This window comes from Ambystoma mexicanum, chromosome 1p (assembly GCF_040938575.1).
Source record: "Ambystoma mexicanum isolate Mex_15411 chromosome 1p, UKY_AmexF1_1, whole genome shotgun sequence".
NCBI lineage: Eukaryota > Metazoa > Chordata > Amphibia > Caudata > Ambystomatidae > Ambystoma > Ambystoma mexicanum.
This window is the reverse complement of record NC_090921.1, coordinates 251,638,695-251,664,818: the sequence shown is the minus strand read 5'-3', so window position 1 is coordinate 251,664,818 and position 26,124 is coordinate 251,638,695. Positions and strand designations below refer to the sequence as shown.

At 42.4% G+C, this 26,124-nt stretch overlaps 1 protein-coding gene across 7 annotated transcripts in view; it reads left to right on the top strand.

Annotated features, from left to right (window-relative positions):
• The window catches only part of LOC138568696 (P2R1A-PPP2R2A-interacting phosphatase regulator 1-like), a 334,324-nt gene that overhangs the window by 113,513 nt on the left and 194,687 nt on the right, over positions 1-26,124 (top strand). For all 7 annotated transcript variants that reach the window (XR_011302983.1, XM_069646480.1, XM_069646483.1 and 4 more), the window contains exons 5-6: positions 5,363-5,417; positions 5,711-5,778. Coding sequence is in view for 6 of the 7 variants with exons in the window: in XM_069646480.1 (XP_069502581.1) it covers positions 5,363-5,417; positions 5,711-5,778 (123 nt within the window). In the remaining variant the exon portion in view is untranslated. The remainder of the gene's footprint in view (positions 1-5,362; positions 5,418-5,710; positions 5,779-26,124) is intronic.

Here is a 26,124-nt window from a genome sequence, read left to right as displayed (position 1 = left end):
ACATAGCTGCCAATAGAGAGATTTTCCTCACCTGGCAGCAGAGGCCTAGAGTCTGCTGCACTCTTCAGGATGTGATGAGGAAGGCAAGGTACAGTATAAAATATCAATTCAGTCGTACGCACATCAGACATTTTACCCATTTATTAATTAAAACAAGCTATTGACATCAGTTTGACTGTGAGCAGTGTCATTTGGACATTAATCTGAGATAAATCGCTTTCAATTGAAGCCAAAAAGAAGTTCCTTTGATACAAATTCCATCTCCTTTAACCAGAATATTGAAATGTAAATCAATCGTAGTAAACTCGCCACACCTGGGCAATGGTTGGTGCCTTCCTAGGTCATGTGAAAAAAAGTGCTGATGGCAAGCAGCCACAGCTCAATGCAGCTTATTCACAGTGGACGTCAAGAGGTGCGAGCCGTGAGTACGGTTAGGTCCTGTACTCTTCATCCGAGAGTCGAGTTTCTGAAACAGGTTGACGAATGGGGTGAAGAGGCGACAAGGTGCATCTTAAAAGGACCCAGTTCATTCCGTGCTTCCAATGCCTCGAGTCCGCCTTGCAGTATCTGTCAGGTCGATGTTGCTATTGATTTGCCTCAACAGTCTTGGGAAGTGCAGAAAAAAAGCTTCCATAATTGGATGCCCTAGTGAACGACATCTACAACAAGTAGTGCTTAGAAATGGCTTCTGGCTTCTGGCTTCTTAGTAGTTCGCCAGATCTGCATTTGTGATAGGAGACAGGTGTGTCACAGAACCCCAGGCTTGAGCTCATCAGGTAGGGACCTACATCTTTATCCTCCAGGGGAAAATGTAATATGGTATCCAGGTGCTTGTGTTGTAATTTGTGCTTTATGGGATGTCCCCGTAAATTACGCAGAGGGGACTCGTTACGGTTGCCCCTTGACATATACAGTTTTTCGCGGCACAGTGCAAAGCTGCAGTGTAAAAAGGTGTCCTGCTAGTTTGTACGCCACCCTTTACACTCGCTGTACAAAATGAGTAAATACTGTCTGTCATGTGTACATGGCAGGCAGCGCTTACAACTGAGTCCTATGGAATACATCTGCTTTTTGTTGGTGTAAAAAGCAGGTAGATTCCATAGGCATCCACTGCATTTGCGCCAGCATGAAAATGTGTACTGGTGCAAATACTGGTGTATTTTCCTGGCAGAGAGGAATGGCGAGACAAGATTCGTAACTTAAAATCCTCCCCCTTCACCATGCAAATTGTCTAAAAAGAGCCACATCATTAATTGAATGCATATAGTTTTTACGCACAGCTTTTACGCATTCAATTAACGGTATGGCTCGATGAAAATGAGCCCCATACTGATCTCGAGCAGGTAACCAAGACTCTAAGCAGCTAGGCTCCTCTACCCTAAACTAGTGTGTCTGCTTCAAGGCTGGTGGGTTTCTATAGCTCTGGGGATTGCCAGGGGACAAAGCATCAGGGTCCTTCAGCTGGTGATGGACACTTCCGAGTTCTACTGGGAAACCTACAGAGTCCTTTGCAAGAGGTGGAGCCAGAGGCCTTGCTGGCGAAGGGGTTAAGGGGGCTATAGCCCCGGGTCTTTTGGTCGTAGCCCCGGATAGAAGCTCAGGCGCTACAACCAAAAGGCTAGCTAGCCCCGAGTCCTGACAGGCCAGACATTAACGTAGCCCAGATTTTTTTTCCCAGACCTACCAACACCCCTTGTTGCAGCACAAATCGTAGGAAGTTAGTTTTAGTTGCCTTCAGCCCCTGGCACATTTCTGGACAATGATTGTATTTGCAGTTCCTCAAGGCGCACTCTGGGGCCAATGGAAACCCTATATGGGGATTTTAATTATTTTTGAGGGGCTAACCTTTGACCTATTACTGATACTGACCCATGCAATGGCCAAGTCGCACGTTATTTCCTTCTTTAATTCATGAATTATCCATGATGCGTGTGGAAGCTGCTCTTCTCCCACCATTACAGGTTTGTGTCTCTGAATGCCTTTTGATGCACGAGCGATAGAATCATTGTTGGGTCATTCCAGGCTAGCGGACAAAAGGTTGTAAATTCTATAGAAAGGATTTTCGATCCCAGCCCAAGAGGGTTCCTAAGAAAATCTGCCTTTTGGCGCAGAGTTGTTCATTACAAGCACTCTTTGCACAATGGTGGCATAATTTGACAGCCGGTGGAAAAATTCAGAAGCTCTACACCAGGAGTTTCTGGCTTTATTGTCTAGGTTGGGTGGACTTCCTGGTGGGAATGTGACCACCTCTAAAACAGCTTGTATAAGCTCCATTCATACCAATTTTGACAAGGAGGTAAACCTAAACAGATGCCAGCCAAGAATATATTAGGAAACTAATTAAATTCCCTGATGTGACGTGGGCAGGGAAAGGGAAAAGAAAAACACTCCCAACAACAATACAGAACTTGGTGTAAGCATCACAGAGTTAAAAAATATACTGGTAGGAACCCTGAATTACAAAGATTATCAGGAAAGACACCCGATCCATCTGGTGGACTCTAAATAATAAAAGTGAAATTCAATCTCATGGGCAATCTTGCTGTGTATCAGAACAGGTCTGGGCAGACTTCTTCAAAAATAAATTAAACTGAAACAATGTGAATTGAGTTTTTTTTTTTAACTGAAGGTTTCTGCTATAGTGCTGTATGGATGTGAGCTGATGGATTTAAAAAAAATAAAACTTTTTGGGACGCACTAGAAGGTAAAATTCGGAAGCAAGTTCTAGGCCTCCCGATCTTTGTTCCCGACAGTGTCCTCAGATTAGAACTTGGCTTGGTCTCTTGGTGGTCACAGTATATTAGAAGGATTCTCTTGTTACTTCGACTTTTGCGAGGTAAAAAGTCCAGTCATGCGTCCTATTTGAATACACTTCTTTCAAAGCACTCCAATCCATATCTGAGAAAATACAACCAGAGATCTGAATTATTTAGCTCTGCGCTTGAGCTCACTGGTTTTTAATCTGATGCCGCCATGAAAGCAAAGGTAAAACGATGGGATAGATTAGTAGATACTTAGAATCTGGGAAGGCTGAAGCCTTTTTAAAAGGAAAGAATTCCTGTACCTCCCTTGGAAGGAAATAAGAATTTCTGTTCACTAACTTTCGTGACTGGCATCTCAGGTTTAGACTTGATTGTCTACCTGCTATTGAGGTTATTGGCCCGAAATTAGGTATTCCAACTATGTAGATTATGCAGCCAATCATTATTACATCTAGTTTTACATTGTCTGCTGTTATTAAATCATAAGATACAGACCGTTGAGCCTTTTGTCCATTCAACCGCTGTGGTTTTTGTGAACAATTTATGGCAGAGGCTAATGACTGTTCTCAACTTTCTCTCATTATAGCTTTAGTCAAAATGTTGATGGACGTTTTTTCTGAAATGAATGGGGTGACGGTTCAGGGTGATCTTGATGTAGGGGCGGAATGATAGCTTGGGGGCAACGCGTTTTATTTTTGGTAGCAAGACAACGCAGTACTACATGGGTTTGAATCCTGATCCAATATAATGTTTTAAGTGGGGAGATAGGAGCATTAGTCAGAGAGCTTTTTCTTTAATGATTTAATCAGAGGTGTGTACATTTTAAAGAGATGTTTTAAAGTTAGAGCTTGTTTTCCGTTTTTCCTTTCTCTCTTTTTGACTTCCGTATGTTTTATCTGTGTGGATATAGTAAACTGTAATTGTATACAATGTGAACTGAACACATACACACACCAAAAAATTATTACAAGCACCCTGCTCACGCCTCATCCCTGGAGGCAACTGTGTTCATGTAGTCAGCACCTCTCCTCGGTCAGACACTGAAATTGACAAATTCTTACTCTGGGTGACAATGTGACTGAGTTTGGCTTCAGGGTTCGATTTGCAGATGTATAGTTTATCCGAAGTTTTTTACTCTAAATTACCATAGTCTGGATGTACCAGCACATAACACAACCTTAGACTGGTGAGCTGCCCTTTGAAAGTTGTTAAAGAAATTTAACTCCAATAAAGGCAAGCTAGCCGTCACATACTGGGCAGTGCAACTGACAGGCTTTTAGGCTGTCGTCACCATACGATTCGGCTAGTAATGCAGAGTTGCTTCCAGCCACACATAAGTGATAAATGCTGCATACTTGTAAAACCTATCAAAACTATCACTTGATGAGAGATTTGAGGGATAATTGTATGCACGGAAGGAGGGTTGAGTCTGATTGGCCATCCCTCTTTCTAATTTATGTGAGGTTTTATTCTGATAAATTTTGGCCACATCTTCCCTCCCTCTTTCACAAGGGGTTGGGGTGGTAGTGTAGAGGGAAGAAAAATAGCCCCATTGGAGATGTATGCAGGTAGGCTGGCACCCACTGCTGACATGAGTTATTCTGTGTAATTTAGGTTTATTTTATTTGTGGTACTGGTACTTTTATTTCCCTTTCATCTCCTCTTCTTTTTTTTTTCTGGTCGGTCTGTGTGAATGCGACCTCTGTAGGGGCACATATTTGCGTTCGTTGAGGTCAGTTTGGGCACATTGGGTTCTGGAGAGCTTGAAGGGCTGCATTCTGCAGGCTTGTGTGTGTGTGTGATGTGTGTAACCAGACTTTGGTATGCTCTCAGCCTATGCACACAATGCTGGCATTGGTTGAGGCTGCATACGAGCTGCCACCACAGAGGGTTCTCATTTATGAATGGCCTTCATGCCCTTATCTAGGTCTACTGGACACACTGGCATGTGGTCTAGTTATTACTCCATCTCCGGGAGCTTTTAGCTGCAACAGCCTCAATTTAGAGGAACTGTTTTTCGTTGGCTGGGTTTAAAGGGCTACAATTACCTATTAAATCATCTAATGGGTAAAGGTGATTCGCTTATGGGGCCAGTGAGATGTCTCAAGGCAAAATAAATAGAAAGTCTCACAGACGGTCTCATGGGCAGTAAAGAAAGACGTATGCGTCCGGTGTCTAGGTTCTCAGTATAGACGGAGCGTTAGCAGCAGAGATAATCTGCTGGCTCACAGGGGTGCTCTATGTGGCAAACTGGTTTTAAATGAGAGAGAAGCAGGCATGCACAATGCAGCATGAGGACCGAGAAGCGGCTTGCACCCACCGCAGACTAGAAGTGGGGTGCTGCTCCACATCCGCACTTCTAGCGGACAGTTGGTTGTGACCAAACACGCACAGCCTTCTCGCATCCTTGCCTGCTCACAACTGCCCAGAGAGACGTTTTGGGAATTAAGAATAGTGTCCGTTAATGAGACACAGAGAAAATACAAACCTAGCACGTTGCCAGTTTCCACACTCAATTGCCCTTTCTCCATGCATCACCTACTGAATATTCCATTTGAAGCATTTGCTGTTGGTTCTTATTGTGTACTTTATATCCACAGTGAGGCCCCACCAACCCTACAGCCGAGCACCAGCTGGCAGACCATGTACGATCTGGTGAGTCCCATATCCAAACCCATGTATAAAAGGGGTGTCTAACCCCTGCTTGTTTGAGGGATTTTGTGAGTAGAAGTGATGCGAGAACTAGGGTGGATGGTGTGATATCCTTGGGCAGGGGGATATACTTAAACAGCTTCTCTTTATTTCTCCACCTTTCCCCTGTATTGTGTATTCGCTCAATCCAGCCATCTTCCCATTCTCTGGGTTCTCCATGGCTTTCTCCTTTCTTTCTCACAACTTTTTGCATCTCTCCCTCTTCATTCTTCAGATATATATTTTTTCCTTAACAGCCTCGGAGTCCTTATTCCAGTGGAAGGAACCCTACATCCTCACATCTTCTTACTCCTTTCTCCAACAGGTGAGATCGCATGCACCTTTTACATTCCTTAGCGGGATCTAATCTGTCCTGGCTGTGTTCTTTGTTTCTTACCTTATTGACTCCTGGCCCTTCCTTAAACCTGAACCTCGAGTCTGTCAGCCCAAGAGCCTCCTAGAACCTACGACTTGGCATACCATCCACACCAAGACATTATCAGTCTGCCTAAAACCTGCAGTTAGTACTAAATAGATTCATCCAGGGGCGTTGCTAGGGGGGGGGGGCTAAAGGGGCTATAGCCCCTGATCTTTTGGTTGTAGCCCCGGATAGAATCTCAGGAGCTACAGCCAAAAGACTAGCTAGCCCCCAGTCCCAACAGTACCGACATCAGCTTAGCCCCGGGTCTTTCCCAGACCTACCAACTCCCCTGGATTCATCTTATGTTATTTTAATGGAGTGTTGTGGAATTTGGTAAAATAGTCATGATAAAGTGATTGCCACTGATTTGCTTCAACACTATTCTGCACCTAATATTTGGTTGTAGTCTGCCTTGCACAAAATGTCAAGAATTTTGGTGTACATTATATAAATAAGCAATTAACCTAGGTAGCCTGCAATCACACCGTTCTCAGATGACCAGCGCACTTGCAGCGTGATCATGAGTGCATTCCCATGCATTTTGGGAACTGAAGTGGGTTGGTGTGACCCTTGCCATGCCGAAATGGATCACTGAGTCCAGAGACCACTCCTGGAACTCTACATGATGCATGTGATATTCTAGACCGATGTCTCCTGGTTTGTCCTGCTTTCCTGAATACAACAAATAAGGCTCACCTAATTTGTCCATTCGCTCTTCAAGTCTTTCCCCTTTGAACTTCATGTGTGTTTGGTCATAAAGACCTTTCCTTTTTATCTTTAATGTATGTACAATCTGTCACTTGGAAGATCGAAACACCTTGTGAAGGCAGTGGTACTGTCTCTGTATAGTGTAGCAGTTTATCTAAATGGTTCTAAGGCATGGTAGTAGGTTGGCAAGCTGTCAAAAAAGGCTATAAGAAAAATGTTAGCCTCAAGAAATACAAACTAGTGTGTGTCCAAAGTAAGGCTTGCTGCTGGTTACCTGTGAATCTCCAAATTCTGGCAAGGCATATTAACTTGGTCTGGAAAATTGTTTATGGTTCTGCACATTATTTGTGTAGTCTGGTTGTGTTGTGAGTCTTCCCATCCCCCTGAAGCACTCTCTTGTGCACCCTCTTCTTTAGAAACCCTCTGCCGACCCCTCCTGTCCGGCTAACTATCGCCCAATCTCCATCACTCCCTTCCTGGGCAACCTCCTGGAGAAACTGGCCATCTCCCAGCTCAATCTCCACACTGAATCTGTGGGTTGTCTTCATGACCATCAGTCTGGCTTCAGAGCTGCCAGAAGCACAGAAACTGCTCTACTGAACATCTGTCAAGACCTGCTTTCCAACCTTGACTCCAACACCCCGTGTATCCTCATCTTGCTTGATCTCTCTTCTGCCTTTGATACTGTCAACCATGCTATCCTGCTCAACCGTCTCCGTGATAACATGGGTATCACTGGTCAGGCTCTGGCGTGGCTGACCTCTTTCCTCTCTGACCGACCCTCTCAGGTCCAACTTGGGTCCTTCCTCTTTAATATCTTTCTCTCTACCTGTGGTGTCCCCCAGGGATCTAACCTTTCTCCCTGGCTGTTCAACCAATATCTGGCACTCCTTCCCACCGCATCGCCGCTCTCTGCCCCAATTTTCAGTGCTATGCGGATGATACCCAGTTCATTTTCAGGCTACCCTCGGCCTCCTCCTCACCTTCCCTCATCTCTGACTGTCTGTCTGTTATCCAGGATTGGTGTGCCGCCAAGGACCTCTGCCTTAATGCCAGTAAGACTGCGATTCTACTCATTGGCACACCCACTCCCTCCTTCCCTGCAGCTCTCAGGCCGGCCTCTCTTGGCCCTCTTCCTGCTCCCACTTGCAAGGCTAAAAACTTTGGGGTCATCTTCGATTCCACACTCTCCTTCTCCCCTCACATCTCTGAAGTCTCTAGGAAGTCACATTACCAGGTATTCTTCCTTTCCTCTCCTTCCCCCCAGAAGCTCACCATCTCCAGAGCCCTGGTTCTCCCTAAACTGGACTATTGTAACAGCCTCTATCTAAATCTGCCTGCCTCTACTCTCCTCCCTCTTCAACTTATCCAGAACGGGACCGCGAGACTTGTTCTTGGCCTCAAGCCCAGGGATCGTATCTCTCCAGGACTGAAATCTCTGCACTGGCTCCCAGTGGCTGCGAGGATCAAGTTCAAAACCCTCTGCATTGTCCACAAGGCCTTCTGGGGACTGGAGCCGCAATACCTTCAGCTCTCTCTTCCGAAATATCTCCCTTCTCTAGCTCTTCGCTCATTCTCCTCCAACTCCCTCAGGGTCAGTTGCTTCTACAAGCAACGAGTTGGTGGTAGATCTCTCTCTTCGGCAGGGGCCTCCCTCTGGAACAGCCTTCCCGCCTCCCTGAAACTTGAGGAGAACCATCTCCGATTCCGGAAGCACCTCAAAACCCTCCTCTTTGCTTCTGCCTTCTCTCCCCCTGCCCCCTGTTGAATTCCTGGCTGAAACTGCACTGGCTACCTGGTCACCCTTTCTGATCTCGGGCCCAGGCCCTGCCAATTGCACACCTGCACTGCCTCCCTGGCATCCCCCTCACCTGGGGACTGTTATTCTGTATCCCTACAGTCCCCCTACCATCACTTTTGTCTGCTCTTACCTTGCACTTGCCACCAGCTGGCCGTTTTATTGATCTTATTCTACTATCCCATGTATTGCACTCCCCTCCCCCCCTTCCCCCATGCACTTTTCCCTTTCCCCCTTCCCATGCACTTGCGTGATCTGAATGACACCTGGCCTAGTAGGATTGCTGTCTGTCTTCCCCCTTTTAACCCTCCCTTGCCTTGTCGCGCCTTGAAACACTTGTGTATAGGCGCGGTGTAAATGCCATATCATATATCATATATTTCCTCTCAGACTTCTATGATCTTGGGTGGAACTTAAAATAGAATCTTTCCCAGTGGCAGGCTCCCTTGCCTGAGTGGCTGGCAGCACAGTCCATCCGTTAGTTTTATTTGCAAGGGGGCCTGTTGCTGCCTGCCGCTACGCATATTATCTCTCTCGTTTGATGCAGAGCCCTTTGGGCACCGCAATAAAAGAAGTGAAAAATGGAAGGCAGCAGAAGCCTGGCCCCCTGCCTCTCATTATAGTGCTAACAGTGTAAAACCGTTGACTGACCAGAGAGAAATCCTCTCCTGTCAGTCAGCATGCTCACATTGCAAAGCGAGCCATCCAGTCCTCCTTGGCAGTGGCACGTGTCGGGGTTGCAAGCATGTACGATAAGTATTTTTGCTGCATCTGCATGTCTATGTTGGTGTGTTTGTTTTCATGAATGCATTCGTGCAAGGAGTTGTTTGAAGTGTGTGTGTGTGGGTGAAAGTGGTTGTGTGTGCATCAAATATAAAGCAAATGCAAGTGTTATGTGACTAGACCGGATTACATTGGTGGCTCCAGTCTGGCTGCATATATTCTTTGTTTGACATGGCTTTTTTGTACTATCAATCAAGGGTAAAAGCAAACAGAAGTCTGGTTATGGGGTACCCTGGTCTACCTTGGTATAGCCAGTCTGTATCTACTTTCTTTCTGTGGCTTTATTTACTGGCTGGGAGTCATTTATATGGTAAATGGGGCATATATTGGTGCAGTCTGCATGGACATGTTTGGGCATAGCCAGCATGAAAATGTTTTCTATACTGTCCTATGTTTGGGGCAAAGGCATCATGAAAATGTTTTGTAAAATGGACCTGTGTACTGTTGGCTTTTTACCAATTTTTTCACAGAGTCCTGTAAATTTCACTATTTTAACCTATTATTTTAAAAATCTCAGGTTACAATCCCCAAAACCCCTCCTGTTTGGTTTGGGCTCCTACATATTAGGTGCCTGCATATACACTCCTCCAGGTCAAACATTTCCCAGCCGCCACTGATCCTTCAAATGTAACAAGTCGGTTAGGGTGGAACGTCTCCATAACTTGGCAAGAAGATTTGCGTGTCATGGAACTGGTCTGTTGGTTGGAACCACCATAAACACTTTACTTTGGGAAGAGATCATCTTTGCACAGTTGGGTTTAGTTGTTTGTGTTGGGGGCAGAAGTAGGCTTTTGAGACATGACCGTGACAGGCCTTTTTAGTTTTGGACATTCTGACAGTTTCACTTGTTTTCTTTGAGGCAGGGAAACCCCTCTTAGCTTTAGGAATAGAGTATTTTTTCCACCTCTTTCTTGGTCTATAAAAGTGTATACCCAAAAATATAGCACCATAGTGTCCGAGCCTTACTTATGCACCATGCCACTCCCCAGAACACGAGGAGGGGATCACTGCTGGGGGTCCCATCAGACATGACACTTGGAGCAATCCTGAGGTGCTGCTTCAGTGTCCTGTCTGCTTCTTATAAACTGAGGTGTCTGAACAACATTTTCTAAAGCTTGCAGTTTGAAGTGTCAGTCTGAGTAATTCCACAGCCCTAAGTCTAGTCTAAAATCTGCTGCTGGCTAAGAACCCAGCGTCGCAACATTGTTGTGGAGTTGAGCACCACCTGTAAGTCGAGCAAAGCCACATACAAATCACCCATGGTTGTATGGTGATGCCTTCAACAGTGGGAAAAATAAAGGGTAGCCAGAACTGGCCTCAAATGATGCACTTGTGTGTGACATAGATGGGAGATTGCAGGGATGCCCTCAGCGGCTCATACATTGAAATGCCAAGACCTGGACGACATCTTTAGGGAGAGCCCTACCTTTCACTAGAAGTTAGTTTGGAAATTCCGTTATGATCCAGTTAGCGCTCCAAATTGCTCATAATATATCTGTATACTTACCATGGCAGGAGCCAGTTCCTGCCAACTCCTTTTGAGACTTGCAGCAGCTGCAAGCTTCTCAAGTCACTTGAAGTGGCTGGTAGGACCAGAGGATGACACACTAACAGTTTCCACCTGTTGCAGACTGTAATGCTGTGCTGGGACACTGCATGGGGCTGGGTTGCACTCTCATGTAGCCATACCTAGAAACCGCAGGTGGAAGATGTCGACTTAATTTGTATTTTTGTAAATTATTTTGTATTTATTGAAGCGCCAACGCGCGCTTTACAAATATTAACACAATTAAAACCGTGCAATTTCATAATGTCAGGATTGAAAAAGATGATCCTTCCTTAAGAGCTGAACGAAAGAGTGTATAAGAAGACAAGAGGAAGGGCATTCCAATGTAAAGCTGCAAGTAAAAAAAAAGATTGAAATGGTGACTGAGCACAAGGTGGGCGATGAACAGAAAGAAGAAAAAGGGTTTGGGAACAAAGCTACCAAGAAGGAATGTAAAAAGACACCAAAGACGAGAAAGATCCAGACCGCAGAGAGATTTGAAAACCCTACAAAGAAAGTTGAATTTAAGATGGGAATGTAGGGATGACCACCCGGGTTACCATAATGACAAGAAATAGTCATGAGGTGAAAGCGAACATAGAAGACGAATAGGAACATTTAGATTTAAGAGTAGTCCGAGGCGGGCAAGCCAAAAAGAGTGCAAGAGCAATAGAACAGATGCGAAAAGATTAGATAAAATTGAGCTTAGCCGCCTTAAAATTGAGACATGGCACACGTTGCAAATGTTGAAAAGGTGATTATAACATGAACATAAAAGTAATAAGATCTGAATCAAGGAGATTTTATTATCAAGATAAGGACCCAAATTGTGGGCTGAAGAAGAGATTGATTTAAGTGGACCAACTTTCCAATATCCTTTTGCAGGACACTTTAAACATTCTTGCGACCATACATAAGAAATCTCTCTTTAGGGATATATGTACAGATTACTGCTTGGCGTCAATATTATTCTCTTTTGCTCACGTAGGCATGCCAACATCAATACTTTAACAAGGTTAAAGGCTATGTTTGTTGACTCAATCACAAGTAATCTAATCCTGAACATGGGCCTTAATTGTCCAATCTGTATATCCAAATGATCTGTGACATGCCCACTGAGGAGTTGTCATTAATTTGAACTTCCCTATTAAAGCAGCAGTATTTTAATTGAATAATAAACTAAGCTGTCCTGCAATACAACACAAACCAAGGAACGCCGAGACTTAATTTTTTCCCTCCCTCCACAACAATATTCCTTTTCGGTTCAATCTAGTCCTATCTATGACTCATATAGTACCACATCTGTCCCTCGCCCCTGTCAGATAATCCAAGAAGCAGGCAGGTGTATGGAAAGAATATGTTTATTAAAGAATAGGAACATTAATATTTGTACAAAATCACAAGTCCCACCACCTCACTCATGGCCTAAATGTGTTTATTTCCTAATAATTTGTTTTTTCCACCAATTGAAAACACTATTCGGTTCAGGATAACCCGAATCACATACTCTTTAGCCCCACAACATGTACAATCAAAACACTTTGCTTGGGGTTTATTTCTAATAGCATGTAGCACCTTGAAACGTGACAAGATCATAAACTAGACACTTTACTTTAAATGAAGTTTAATTTAATATGCAACACTTTTCGATGGGCACACACAATTTCACACACGGAGCGCTCTTTTTAATCTACCTGTGCACTTTGAAATGTTAGAAGTTTTGTTTAAATTAATCACATGTAAAAATAATATTGACAGGTGGTGTGCTCTTAGCAATGCTGGTAATCTTATAGCACAGCAAACCTTTCACAACAAACACTTTTGATTTATATGTGAAACTCTTTTTCTTTCATCACTATGCAAGGCAAAATCTCCCTCCTTTTCGGAGCCACTTTCTCATTTTCAGTAGTACGTGTATGTTTAAATAAGTGACTACACTCTTTGAGTGAAGACACTGTTCTGTCCCAGCATACAAAACATCAGGTGTTGAGTTGATTATTTGGAACCCCTCTGCTTTAAAGCAGGGCTTAGGGGAATGGAAAGCAGTAGGGAATGTTGTTGTTAATGCACCCCCCTTCAGGTCCTGTTGGAGTTGGCATAAATAGAGTACCTAATATTTGTATCCACACTGGGAGTAATGTTACAAAATCACCCTGTGTTTGGCTATGTGGGAATTAATACAATTATTGTTCAATAAAATGCTAAGGATTTATTTTAATCGCCCCCCCCAATCAATAAAGGGAAAATTACATCACATAGATGCCCATACGATTTGGTTTGGCTGGACAAGGTAACTTACATAATTATCTCTGGGTTTGTGCTTGAGGTAAAGGACATCAAGGCTCTGGTCATCTTTCATGTACAGGACAGCTATCATCAGAATCCAACATCAGTCATGGATATTCTCCAGGCTCAATCCCTTTATTTAGCCTCTCCTTGGTCATAGATCCCATCCTCTGACCCCTCTCCTGGTTTCCTCCAGCAATCTTATAAGCAGTTCCAACCCAGGCAATTGCAGGCAGTTCCCCGATCTCCATTGTGCGTCTCCATATAACACCTCAAACATCCCCTCCCCAAAATGTCTGAATTATGAGATGGCAGCTTATTGGCTCTTGATGGGGATTGGACAGCTTTTTGGTTTTTTTCCTTCCCCCGTACCCAAGGCCGGACCTCATTTCTTTGGTTGGCCCGTCCAGTTACTAAACCCAAATTATGGGAGGGATAAGGACACCCAATTGAATTTACATTTTTACACATTTCGGTTAAGTTGCCCTACCAAAAACCTGTGCAGTTCACTAAAAATAATTTCAACCTCCCCTTTATGGTTCCAATTAAAAAAGAAAACCCCCTGAAATTCGACAGTTTATGGTAACCTAAGCCCCCAAACCTGCCACTGCCCCTGTGCACTGCTAACACTAACACCCAGACCATGAAAGATGTCATCTCAAATGTCACTGATGACATCACTGACAACATCACATGTTTAGTCCCTGAGCGCTGAGCGTGTGGACTAATTTGCGCAGTTTGTGTGCTTCCTCAACAGTCCAGAAGAACACAAGGCAAAGTATTGTAGAGGGTAAACGTCCCAGACAATACCTGACCTGAGGACTTGGTGTGTAAAATTTTATCGCAGATTGAGGTGCACTGCCTTTACTGCTGTAGTGACCAAAAGAAAACTAATCGGTATAGCTGCTGTTGGTTAATTAGCCTCTACAACACCCCCAAACCCACTACCACCACCACCACCTCCCCAAGGGCCTGCAGAGAGATATATGGGTGAGGATGTAGAGCGCGAGGAAGAAGAGGAGGAAGAGAATGAAGCGGAGGAACTCAGCACTAGGAGCACTCGCCGGGTGTCGTGGGTGTGGAGGTTGTTTATGGGAACGTACCAAAAGCACGTGTGAACCTGGTGAAGTATAACCAGTGCGAGGTGGTGCTGAGTCGCGGAAGACTTGGTTTGTACAGCATTGGTACGACAACCATAAAGCGACACCTCACTTCGTTCCACACTGCGGACATTCGCAAGTTGGTGCCATGTGAAGAGCATAGTCGATTGAGTTCCTCCACAGCATCCTCCGTGTCTGATCCTCCCACCACAAGAGCCTCCCACCAGCTTCCTCACAACCCATTCGCAATGCTGTTGACCCTTACCTTTCAAAGGTGACAATAGTGTGTACGTATTGTGACGCAGTTCTCTGCAGGGGGGAGAGTTTTCAAAGTGCTTTTGAGGCTACGGTCACAGAGCACCAGAAGATCTGCTCCTTACCAAAATAAAGCTCATATTATATCTTTCTCTGTTCACCTGCCCTTTCTTATCCCTGTGGCTGGTGTCCCTGCCTTACCCTCCTTTGGCCTCTTCTCCTAGTGTGTTGTGTGAAGCAATAAACGTGAAAACAACAAAAATTACAGAAAAGGCTCTTTTCAGAGCCGCCTTTCTCAGTTTAAAGATAGAACTATGAAGTGACGGTCGTAGACCCCCGCGGAGTGGTGGAAAAGTTTGCGGACAGTCGTAGGAGGGAAAAAAGAGAGGGGGCAAGCGGAGCAAACACAATGAAGTGTATGCTGGGAGTAAGTGGTGGCTCTGAAAAGAGCCTTTGGGTGGTGTGCTGTGTGGGTCAAAAACTGGATTGGAGAAAATGGATTGTCAGATAGGTTAAAGTGAATTCAAAAGAGGTAAATGAAAGAGCTGCGAAACAAAATGTTTTCATTGTGGAAGGAGGACATTCCAACATCTCTTAAAAAGGCACAAACAGCCTTATTCACGTTGCGTTTGGCTTTCTCCGTTTGTGGGCCAAAAGCAGAAGAACACAGCCATATTTGTCTTTGTGCAAAATGGGAAAAAAGTATTTGACAATTTGGAAACATGTCCATGAGCTTCGAAAGTCCTTCCTTCATTGCAAATTGCAAAGAAATTCCAGAGACATGGCCTAAACTGTTTCCTCCGCAATGAATGATAAGTATATCCGGAGGACGCTCTGTCAGTAAAGTAACCCAGAGAGGCACTAAGTCCAGCCACCTCATGCCACGCACACCATGTCAGTGCATTTCCACATGAGGAAATCCGAGATCTGCAGATAAACTGCAGCTTTCTGCATGTACCTTCAACCAATGTATCCATGAGTCTCCCAAAATCCAGATAATCTGTTTTTGAGCATGGAAAGCCATGGCTGTGTGGTCTCCTGTCAGGGAGAAGACGGTCTTACTAAAGTGCGCCGTTCAGAACAAACCTACTGAACTTTATGGACCAATCCCTAACTACGCTCATTCTCATTTGCATGTGTCTCCACCCCTGAATCTCCATAGGTGATATGCGCTGGCTGCATAGTACTGCCATGTTTGCGGACATGTATAGGATCAGAGCGTGACAACGGTACATTAAAGTGTTATTCCCCTTTAAGGTGGGCTCTGAAAAGAGCCGTTTTTTTTTTAAATTTTTGGTCCGATACCGTACAGACATCTGTTATTTTTTATTTTATTTTTATTTTTGGTCCTTGCTTTACTCCTACAACCATTACAGAACCTTCTCTAAAGCAAGCCTTACGTACCTAAAGAAGATAGCGCAACACCATCTGCTTCAAAATAATCTGCATTACTTGAAGCATTGTTATCGTGGCTTCAGAAAAACATACCAGCTCGTAACATGAATGCACGCATGCCGCGATTGATGATACACCTCCCTATACTTTGATCTGGACATAAAACAGAATTGTTGTCCCATTTTACTCTAGGGAGTAAAGCAGAAAAAATGGTTTTGGAAAGATGGGAAGATGGTCATGAGTGCTTCAACCAACTGTGCCAAATCTGCCAACAAAGTACGTGAACTTGCGTATCCCAAATGGGAAGCACCGTAGTGGTCATTGTACGCATGTCTCTGCAAACTTGCAGAATAGCCGCAGCATTGGCATCAGTGTCAGCGCTCCACACCATTTCCACTCCTCTCACATCAAAATGGTGTGCCACCTGCCTACTCTCGGCATAGTGTTGTAAGCCATGCACAAAAATGTCTCCAAGCACCAAAACCCTGACCCCCTCCACCTCTGCCATCTTCAGTGTACGCACCGTCTTTTGACACAAAAGAGTAATATGAACATCTGGTAGGGTGATGCCTACAGTCCCCTTTCCATGCAGGATTTGCTGTAGAAACCCGTATGTGACACGCCCTACCTGTGGACAAGCGTTGCCTATGTGCGGCACTTAACTCTTACCCAGTCCTTCCACCCTTTCCACAGCGGTAGCAAGTCGAGTCCCTCATTGGACAAAATTAAGCAGTCACACAACCATCCACCAATCACATTGAAAATCGCTAATTCTAACTCTGTCATCAACACTGCGCACTTCAAAATTACTGTCGATGATTCTGAATGGAAGTCGCATATCATTGCAAAGCACCTACTTCACAAGCTACTGTGCAAGTATTGCGAATTTCTATGTACAGCTCCATGCATGAGTATAGAATACAGGTATGTATATTGTAATCAGAGAACATGTGCAACCCTTATGATTTAATTTAGACAAATTAATGCCACTAATATGTGCATAGGCAATACATACCAACGCTCACCCTTTTAAGTGCAAGATGTCCGATTTATCATTGACAAATCGCACGACTGCTTACTGTCTTCCACATAACCTATACACACGTTGCAAGCATGCCTATTTAGGGCGGAACTCAATTTTGTATGTGACAATGTCGGAGTTGTGTACTGTGTACAGCCTACAGTAATGCTACTTGCAATGTAATTGTATGAGAAAAGTCAGCGCTCCCGGTTACTGTGGTAACCTCTCCCTCTGCGGGTATCCCGATTTCTCTGCACGGTCTTTTTATTTTGCAAGTAGAACATTTTTCCTCATCTACTACTATGACCTATCGCTTACAAACCTCTCTCCTATACATAGAACACTGTGTAAAAAACAAGGCTTTTCCATAAACTTAAAATTGTTAGCAATATTGAAGGACTTTCAAGTACCATATTGCATGGTATTTGCAAAGACTGCACAGAGTGAAGTGAATGCACACATGCAGTGGGTTGAAATATGAAAGTAGAATGCTGTGACGAAAAAAGCACAATTAATGTGTGCAGTATCATCACTGCTGTAAACACACAAAGTAATTGATTTAGTTTTTTTGCACCGCAGTGAAGACTACTCTCCTGAGAATCAACAGCATCTACACTGCAGACGAAATATCCAAAGAAACCTGGTTATTTTGAAAAAAAAAAGTAAGTACAGTACTACCTTTATATTGTAACTACTCCTCAAAGAGGCTCTGTGGGTTATTTGTTTAATTTGGGCGCCAAAGCAAACATTGATTTCTAAACCATTCTACCTACAAATATCCATTTATTGAACAAAGAATAACAGGCAGAATGGCTCACAAATCTGTGTGTGTTTGGAACTCAAATAACATACGTTATCCTTAGAAGGTTAGATTTAGAAAATAAGTTGCTGTTGCAAGTTTATGGCATTTCGTTTATTAATAATGGTTCTCGAGCCCACTTTGTACTCTCATCTGAAGCACGTTGTATTAGTATACAAATAGTAAAGTAGCCTTAATAAATCATTGCAAGAGTCCAATGCACGTTGACACACCATGACAAAGAGCATCCCCATCAGACTCATGCACACAGCAAACATACATTGGACAACAGTATACCTTTTTTTTCAACAGACACCAAAAAATGCCTACCAAAAAGCAACCTCGTAGAAAGGAACGCAAAAGTAGAGCAAATAAAAATAAAAGTGCCCAATGTTAAGCATCCACCTGCTGTAGAGTTTGTAGAGAATGTTGGAACAAACCAGCTAATGTAGTTGGTTAGCAAAACAAAGGAAGTCTCAATTACCGAAACTTTACCTCCTCCATCAAAATGTGTCACAAAACACAAACCTGTTTTAAAAAAACCACTACCAGTACAGCGAACAATGCTCCTAATAATCCTGATATTGTAACAAGAACGCATAGTAAAAAAAGTATTATATCAAAAATGTTTCACCACAGAGTCCTTCAGAATCTACTAAGAGGAGGACTGAAATCATCCTCACCCCTTAAAACCTGCCGTAGAAAGTTAATCCTACAAGCTCTCGTGGACAGTGCAATCCTTCTCAAAAGGAAGTTGTTTATATTAGTGTTAAATAGAATGAAAGCACTAACAAAACTAAGTACTAAACTACAAAAGAAACTCAGCAATAAACGGAATGTGAACAAAAATAATTTCTTACATGTTTGTGGTGGTGAATGGAGCATACAAACAAAATCAAACAAGCACAATTCCCATCCCTAGCAGTGGACAATGGTATGAGAAAATCAATACTACCATCATGGAACAAGAAACACAGCTTACAAATGTATTCCCTGAAAACTCAGAATTACCTCTCTATTCAGCAGAACCACACCGTCCAGCATACAAATGGCCGTGCACGTCAATGTGTACCATTCCAAACAAAGCGTTCAAATATTTACGTCAGTTCCTCAATCAATATGTAAAAGGTAAAGACAAAAGTAAAATGAAAGTGCTGCAAAATATGGATATTTGTCCAGTGCGGAAATGCACAGGACTAAAAGGACATTCATTAGCCTGCATTTCTGGGCCTATTTGCAAAAGCACCTTCCATGACATCAAAAGGATATCAATATATCATTCCAATTTAAGAAATCTAGTGCATAAAACATACTATGCAAAAAGTCCAGCTTCAGAATTAGGCAACTTAAATACCACTCTTCTGCATGGTACACCCAAATACTTACAAGAAGAAATTGACCGTATTCAGAGAAAGTATTTTAGAAGTGAGAGCCACTTACAAAATGCAACAATTTTAGAACATAGTAGCAACAATTCACCACATAGCAACCTTCTATTACACATATATACAGAAAAGAAATAGTAACATTTAAAAGGTCATCGGCTGAAGTACCAAACCATGTGTGTGTGTTGCCGCAGAACGTTTTTACAAAAGGAACACAAAAAATGTGGACATACATACAAAATAGAAGACGATGAAGATTCTAAATGGTTTGAATTAGCTCTCTACCTTTTAGCAGAAAACAAATATGAACTAACTGAATGCCTAATATGTTGCAGTTACTGTACTACAAAATTAGACAACAAACACACTCCTTCACGTGCTATTACAAATAATCTGGAATTGTTTCCATTACAGGCAGCTCAATTTCTATGAGAGCATAATAATTCAAACAGTTCACCCATTTCAAGCAATTATACGCCTTCATCCAAAAACGGCAAAATGACCTTCCTCTGAATTGATGAAAGGCATTTGTGGCAAAGTAGTTTATTTGCCATTAGATCTAACCGAAAATGTACACACTTTAGGAGTGGAACGTTCAATAGAGCATTCTTTAATAGTCTTGGAATATGGAGTACCAACAAAGGAAAGAAATGTGGCAACAATTAGTGGACTTACACAAAGTTAGATAAGCATTGCAACATCTAAAAGACAATAATGAGTACTACAAGGAAATAAATATTGATGAAAGCTTAAGGGAAACAACTGAAATAATTCAAGAGCCATCAGAAACTTGACAATTTGAACTTCTGGATCCTGCTACTGTATCCACTCTTTTGGACCATTACACAAGTCATCCATTGCATTCCAATGAAAGCATAGATGATGCACTGGAAACTTACCAAATGCAGCAAACCAAAGGGTCACCAATGAGTGTATGGGGAAAAAAGTATAGAAGCACGTGCTTTTCCACTGCTATTTCCTACTGGCAAAGGTGGAAGATACGATCATGGACCCACTCAGATTGGGGCATCAGAAAACCGTTCATTACGAATGTATTCGCAAGATCCCAGATTTAGACAAAATGTGGAGTACATATTCCACCTACTCTAAGAAAGTGAATTAGCAACACTATGTTGCGGAGTTGCACAAATTCTTAAATCTGGTACCCACTTTCAAAATATGTCAGCTACGCAGTTAATACAAAAAGTACAGGAAAAAGATGAGGTTTTACAATCAAGTATAACAGATTTGTTTGCAAACATGCGTGGTACAAAGGAATACTGGTTCTGACGGCTCGGAGACGTGCGTTGTATGGTCAAAACATTGGACCACCAACTTAGTTTGTTACGCTAAGTTGTGCCGAATATGCATGGGAAGATTTACATGAGTTCCTACGCATAGCAAACAGCAACAAAAACAACATAGATATATTAACACCTGGAGAACTTTGCTCTCTAGATCTAGTTAATGTGTCAAGATATTTCTATCATCGTTTCATTGCCATGTTACACTTTATTTGCAATAAAACTGTTCCTCCCATTGGAGAAGTGCAACACTCCTTTTGGAGAAATGAATATCAAGCGAGCGGAGCATCACATATTCACATGATATTATGGATCAAAGGAGCACCGAAATTTGGGCACGACAGTGACCGCACTGTTTTGCAGTTTATCCAAAAATATGTTCCTTGTGAAATCCCTTCTCAACAGCCACATAGTGAGCTGCATGGGCAGATTTTACAATTTCAAAGACACAAATGTGGCAAATATTGTTGCCGCAAATACAAAAACAAAGCTAAATACTACACCAAATGTCGCTTTGGTTTCTCTAGACCAGTTACAGAAACAGGTGAAATAAACAACTTCATGTCTTCCGTTCGAGATGGTGTTAAAGGTAAATCACCTAAGAACACGTATTACATAAAAGAAGGGAAGAATCAAAATATATCAATGATTACAGTGCAATCATTGCCCTCTTATGGAATGCAAACATAGATGTGCAGTACATTGCAGACAATTCAACTGCTGTTGCACGATATGTTACAGCCTACTTAACAAAAACAGAAAAAACAGAGCTTCAAGACCTCTGGGATGACCTAGCATCAGACAAAAAACATTATCACAGAAATTGTACAGCCTAGGCATAAAAATGCTCTCTCATAGAGAATGTGGTGCATATGAAGCAGCAATTTGTTTCACCGGTACTGCTTTGTATGGAAAATCAGACAACCTAGTATGGCTCAGTCTTGGTCCTGCAAAATCTAGAAAAAAAAGTGCTAAAATCATATGAGGACATAGAAACAATTGCCAGAAATGATCCCAACAGCCAAGACATTCTAAAAAACAATTTACTGGACACATACTATCCGAACAGGAGTAGCTCTCTGGAAGGCATGTGTCTATACCACATAGCTCAAAACTTTGCATACAAAAATAATGTAAAACCTGATGAAAGCAAACGTAGATATAGAGTGACTGATTGTGAAGGGAGCTTAGTAAAACTTATGAAACAAAGCTTAATTAATCATGTAAAATTGTCATTAAAAACTCCTCAACAGAAAAAACTATATTACATGTCTCTGTTACAACTTTTCAAGCCATGGAGAAGAGAGGAAGCCATACTAGAAAACTATGACTGCTATGCAGATGCTTTCTAAGCAAATGAAAGCGCTATCACCGATGTGAACTTTACGCAGTGCAAAACAATGTTAAACAATGAGCAGGAACAGGAAGAATAACTTCAGGCCCAACTAGATAAGGACTCTTCAGACAGTAGTCAACCTTCTGTAACAGGAAGTCAAGAATCACTAGGACAACTGCTAATAGCAAATGAGACTGAAGTAACTGTGGCAGAAGTAGAAAACGTAACGATCAGTGCACCATTTTTGAAGACTTAACAAAACAAATTGTACATGGTGTACAACACGAAAATGAAGAATGTCACTGCCAAAATTACAAACCTATACTGTTGTACGTCAGTGGTGAAGCTGGATCAGGGAAAACATTCTTAATCAAAATCATCAGCAAGTTCCTTCATTAATTGACAAACAACAAACCGTCAGCTGTTGTAACGGCCCCCACAGGTTTAGCTGCCTACAACATAGGCGGTGTCACTTTACACCGATTACTACTGCTTCCAGTAGAGCATCAAAATAAATTGGACTACTACAAACTTTCTGCAGAAGCTGCAATGGAATTACGTAGAGTATTGAAACAAATGAAAATGCTACTAATAGATTAAGGGAGCATGGTCTCCAACCTAATGTTGGTTTTGATTCATCTCAGATTGCAAGAAGTACTTAAAAGTAACAACGAAGAACTCTTTGCAGGGAAACACATTATCGTTTTCGGAGATCTTCTACAATTGACACCAGTGAAAGGTGAACCTATTTTTATAAACTTAGGCAACAAACTCTGCCGGAAAACTGCTGGTAGCATAGGTAATATTAAACTTTGGCAACATTTTCAATATAGAGAATTAACTGAGAACATGCGCCAATCTGCAGTTCTCACTTATGCCAACTTCTTAAAAAGTATCGCAAGAAGCACAAGTTGTATTGAAAAACCGGCACATACATGCACTTCATGGCGACAATGCATGTACAACTGATGTTCTGGAACAAATGGCACACAAAAAAGTCAATTTTATGGCCTTAATGCCAACTCTTTCAAGCTGTTTCAAATTCAAAGAAACCATGTTAAATAAAGAAAAGCAACCAATGCTGGAAATTAGCGCCACAAACAAACTAGACGTACATGGTATGACAGTACCCATGTGTGAGCAAGCCACAACAAGACTAAATAGTTTAGAAAATTCAATCTCCAACACAGCTGGGTTGAAAAAAATATTGAAATTATCCTTAAATTAGTAATGCTTAAATGTAATCTTGACTTAGAGCAAGGGCTAGTTAATGGAGCACTGGGCACAGTTGTTGGCTTTCAATCATACCCACGTGATAGCAACATTCGGTTTGTCGATATTTGCTTTGATAAAGTTTCAGAAGTGAAAAGGATAGGGCGATCAATTGCATGATTCCTTCTCTTAAAAGACATGTATGTACGTAGAGAGCAATTTTCTCTAACTATGCAGTTACCATTCATAAATCCCAAGGTCTTACCCTAGACAAAGCATTTATAGATATAGGAAACAGTCTTTAAGGAAGGCATGAGCTACATAGCTGTAACATTTCGGGTCTGTAACTCACCGATAGCTGAACAGGCTGGGGCGTTGCTCGACCTCCATGCACAGATGAGAGGGAGCTGCTCCGGATCATAGATCAGCCCAAGCTGTGGTGTTTTTCCCAAAAGGGAATACACCCAGAACCAGGCCACCTCAACTTGAGGAACTCTTTTTAGCATATACCCTTCTGCTGTGTAGGCTGACAGACAGAATGGTGGTTTACTCAAGAGTGGAGATACCCACACCGCTACGCCAAGACTGTAAGGAAAAAACGACAACAGTTTAGCGAGATGAAAAGGAACTACCTTCAGAACAATTGGGGTTGGATGTTGATCTACCTGTATCCCCCTAAACAGACTTGGGATTCAATAGGAATGGATCTCTACCAAATAGCCAACAACTGGAAAAAGGGAGAAAAAAACAAGAAGGAACCAGTTAACCCTTTAGGTGATAGGATAATGCCTAAATAAGTACCCTATTGAGTTCTTACCCTTGGTGAGGCAGGAAGGGCAAAGTGGTTGAGAAACAACTACAGGAGAAAATAACAAATAGGAAGGTTAGTAGCGGGAAGTACCCCGGACGACGAGCAGAACGCAAACTAGAGGCGGGATGGTGCACTAACAGGATAGCGTCCACAGTGCACAAGGGTTCCAAGGCGTAAAGTTCCACACAGAAAGAGTCACTACTAGGCGATGATATCAAAGGTCCACTTGGAAGCAGGCGAGTTGATTTCAAAAAGAGTGTCAAGGAACAAAGGCAATCCACCCTTTTGTTTGCTAAGGGGTAGTATGAATGTATTGCAGGGGTAATACAGGGGGTAATACAGCATTGACAAAACAGGAATGAGATCTCACCTTGAGGCTGACAGGGCTGTGTCATGAATTCCAGGAGAGAAGTATTGGAGGTGATGTTAGGTTGCCTGTTGCCGCGGGAGGTGAGAATGAATGAAGCGTACTGACGCTCCGAGCAGAACTTTTCAACAGCGGAATAAGCAGCATGCAAAAATGGAAAGTCCTGAACACTGCAGTAGGCAGTGAAGACTTAAGGAGGAATTACCTCCAAAAGACCGGTACGGAAACCGGAACCAGTTCGACAAATCCAAGGGAGTAGACAATCAGCAAGGTGGGGTCGAGGTCTGAAGTCTGGTAAACCGGAATCGAGGTTTGGTTTAGACAAAGTGAGGAACGCTAATTAGAAGCAGCGTTCTGATGCATGGTTGGCGTTTATGAATGCCTTGCTGGAGGGGCGCGGCCTCGGTGTGTCGCCGTCAGCTGACTTGCACGTGACTCTGCGCCGAGGTGAGCGAGGCGAGCCCTGCGTCTCCACAGCAACCTCCAATGTTGGAGGAATGGAGATGCACACCACCTGAATGTATTTAAACGAGCCGTGTGCCTACAGCACGGGCCCGAAATGTTACAGTAGCATTATTACGCTTAGGTACATTTGACGGTCTATTTCTAATTAACTTTGATGCTAGTAAAATGAAAGCTGATATTCCTTGCATTCTAGAATACAATAGATTGCGTTCACTGTACACCCCTCATCTGAAGCAATACCCTGTTCCAGATAAAGTAAAACGTGGTAAAAGAAAACTAAATGAAACAGAAATGTAACAGAATCCAACAGCAAATTCCGGAAAGAAAAGAAAAGCTAAAGTTTCATCAATTACCGCAAACATAGAAGAACCTATTGTAAGAACGATGTAAATCGGGGACGTCGGCAAAGAAGCGACAGAAATTCTGAAAAATGCACTGGGATACAGAACTTGCTGGACCATTCAAATTTGCAAATTGAAAGTGAGGTAAGTTGCTATGCAAATGTAGCAATGAATATTCTATTTCAATTGCCCCCAATTGTTAACAATATTTACCTGCACAGTACAGACCAATTGTATTTGCAAATGTTAGTGCTGCATAGAAATGCAACAAGCAATCCTGACAACACATACAGTGTTCATGGAGTAAGGCAACAATTGGACGATTGTGCTGGAATGGTGAGATTCACTATGAACTCAAAAGAAGATTTCTAATGTACATACTATTAGTATTGGAAAACAAAAGCATACCTGCAAATGAAATCTTCCAGATTTCGTACATGTGGAAACATACATGCACTCTCTGTAGCAAAGTGATACAGGAAGAAATCCCAAATGAGCGATTTGTGTATGTTTCCATACCAAATTGTGAGAGCACTCCATTTCAGCAACTTGTACAAAATGCAAACCATGGCAGATTATGTACTATTTGCAATTCAGACAATCGCTCCACCTTACTGATACAATCACATAGTGCCTACATAATACTTATGCTTCCACGTTATAATGCTGATGGCACCAAAAACACCTGCAAACTGACTGGATTCACACACGGTCAAGTGTCACTTGGAAAGAAAACCTTTACAACAGTAGGTATAATCTACCATGTAGGAGCTACAAACAATGCAGGTCACTACACTGCATACATTAAAAAGAATTGTGGATGGTTCGAATGTAATGATAGCACCATTACTCTAAAGCAGAGATTGCCAGCTAATCTTACAAATGCGTATTTAATGTTCCTAAAGCCAAATTTACGAAATAATGTGTACTTCAAGATTTTTAAGAAAATGTATGTGAAAAACTACAAACAGAATACGCCAACAGGTATCGAACTACCCAAGAGGATGTAAGAATGACACAAATAAATGAATATCACAGATCGTTGGGAACAAATGCACAGGTAGAATATGCCTACAGGTATCTAACTGTTGGTAAAAATCGTCAGGAAGGCAACAAACATAACATTAATCAGAACGCTGAAGGAAACACGCAAAGGAAACTAGGAAGTAGTTAGTACCATAGTAAATGAAGGTTTTTTTTAATCCGACAAGGATTTTTTTCTCCAGACCGAAGGATTAGAAAAGCAAACGCAGAAACTGAGCGCAATGCACAGTACACTGGTTTGTAAAATAAATATGAGGGTAAAAAAAAGGTAAACTGTCTATTAAGCAATGTAGT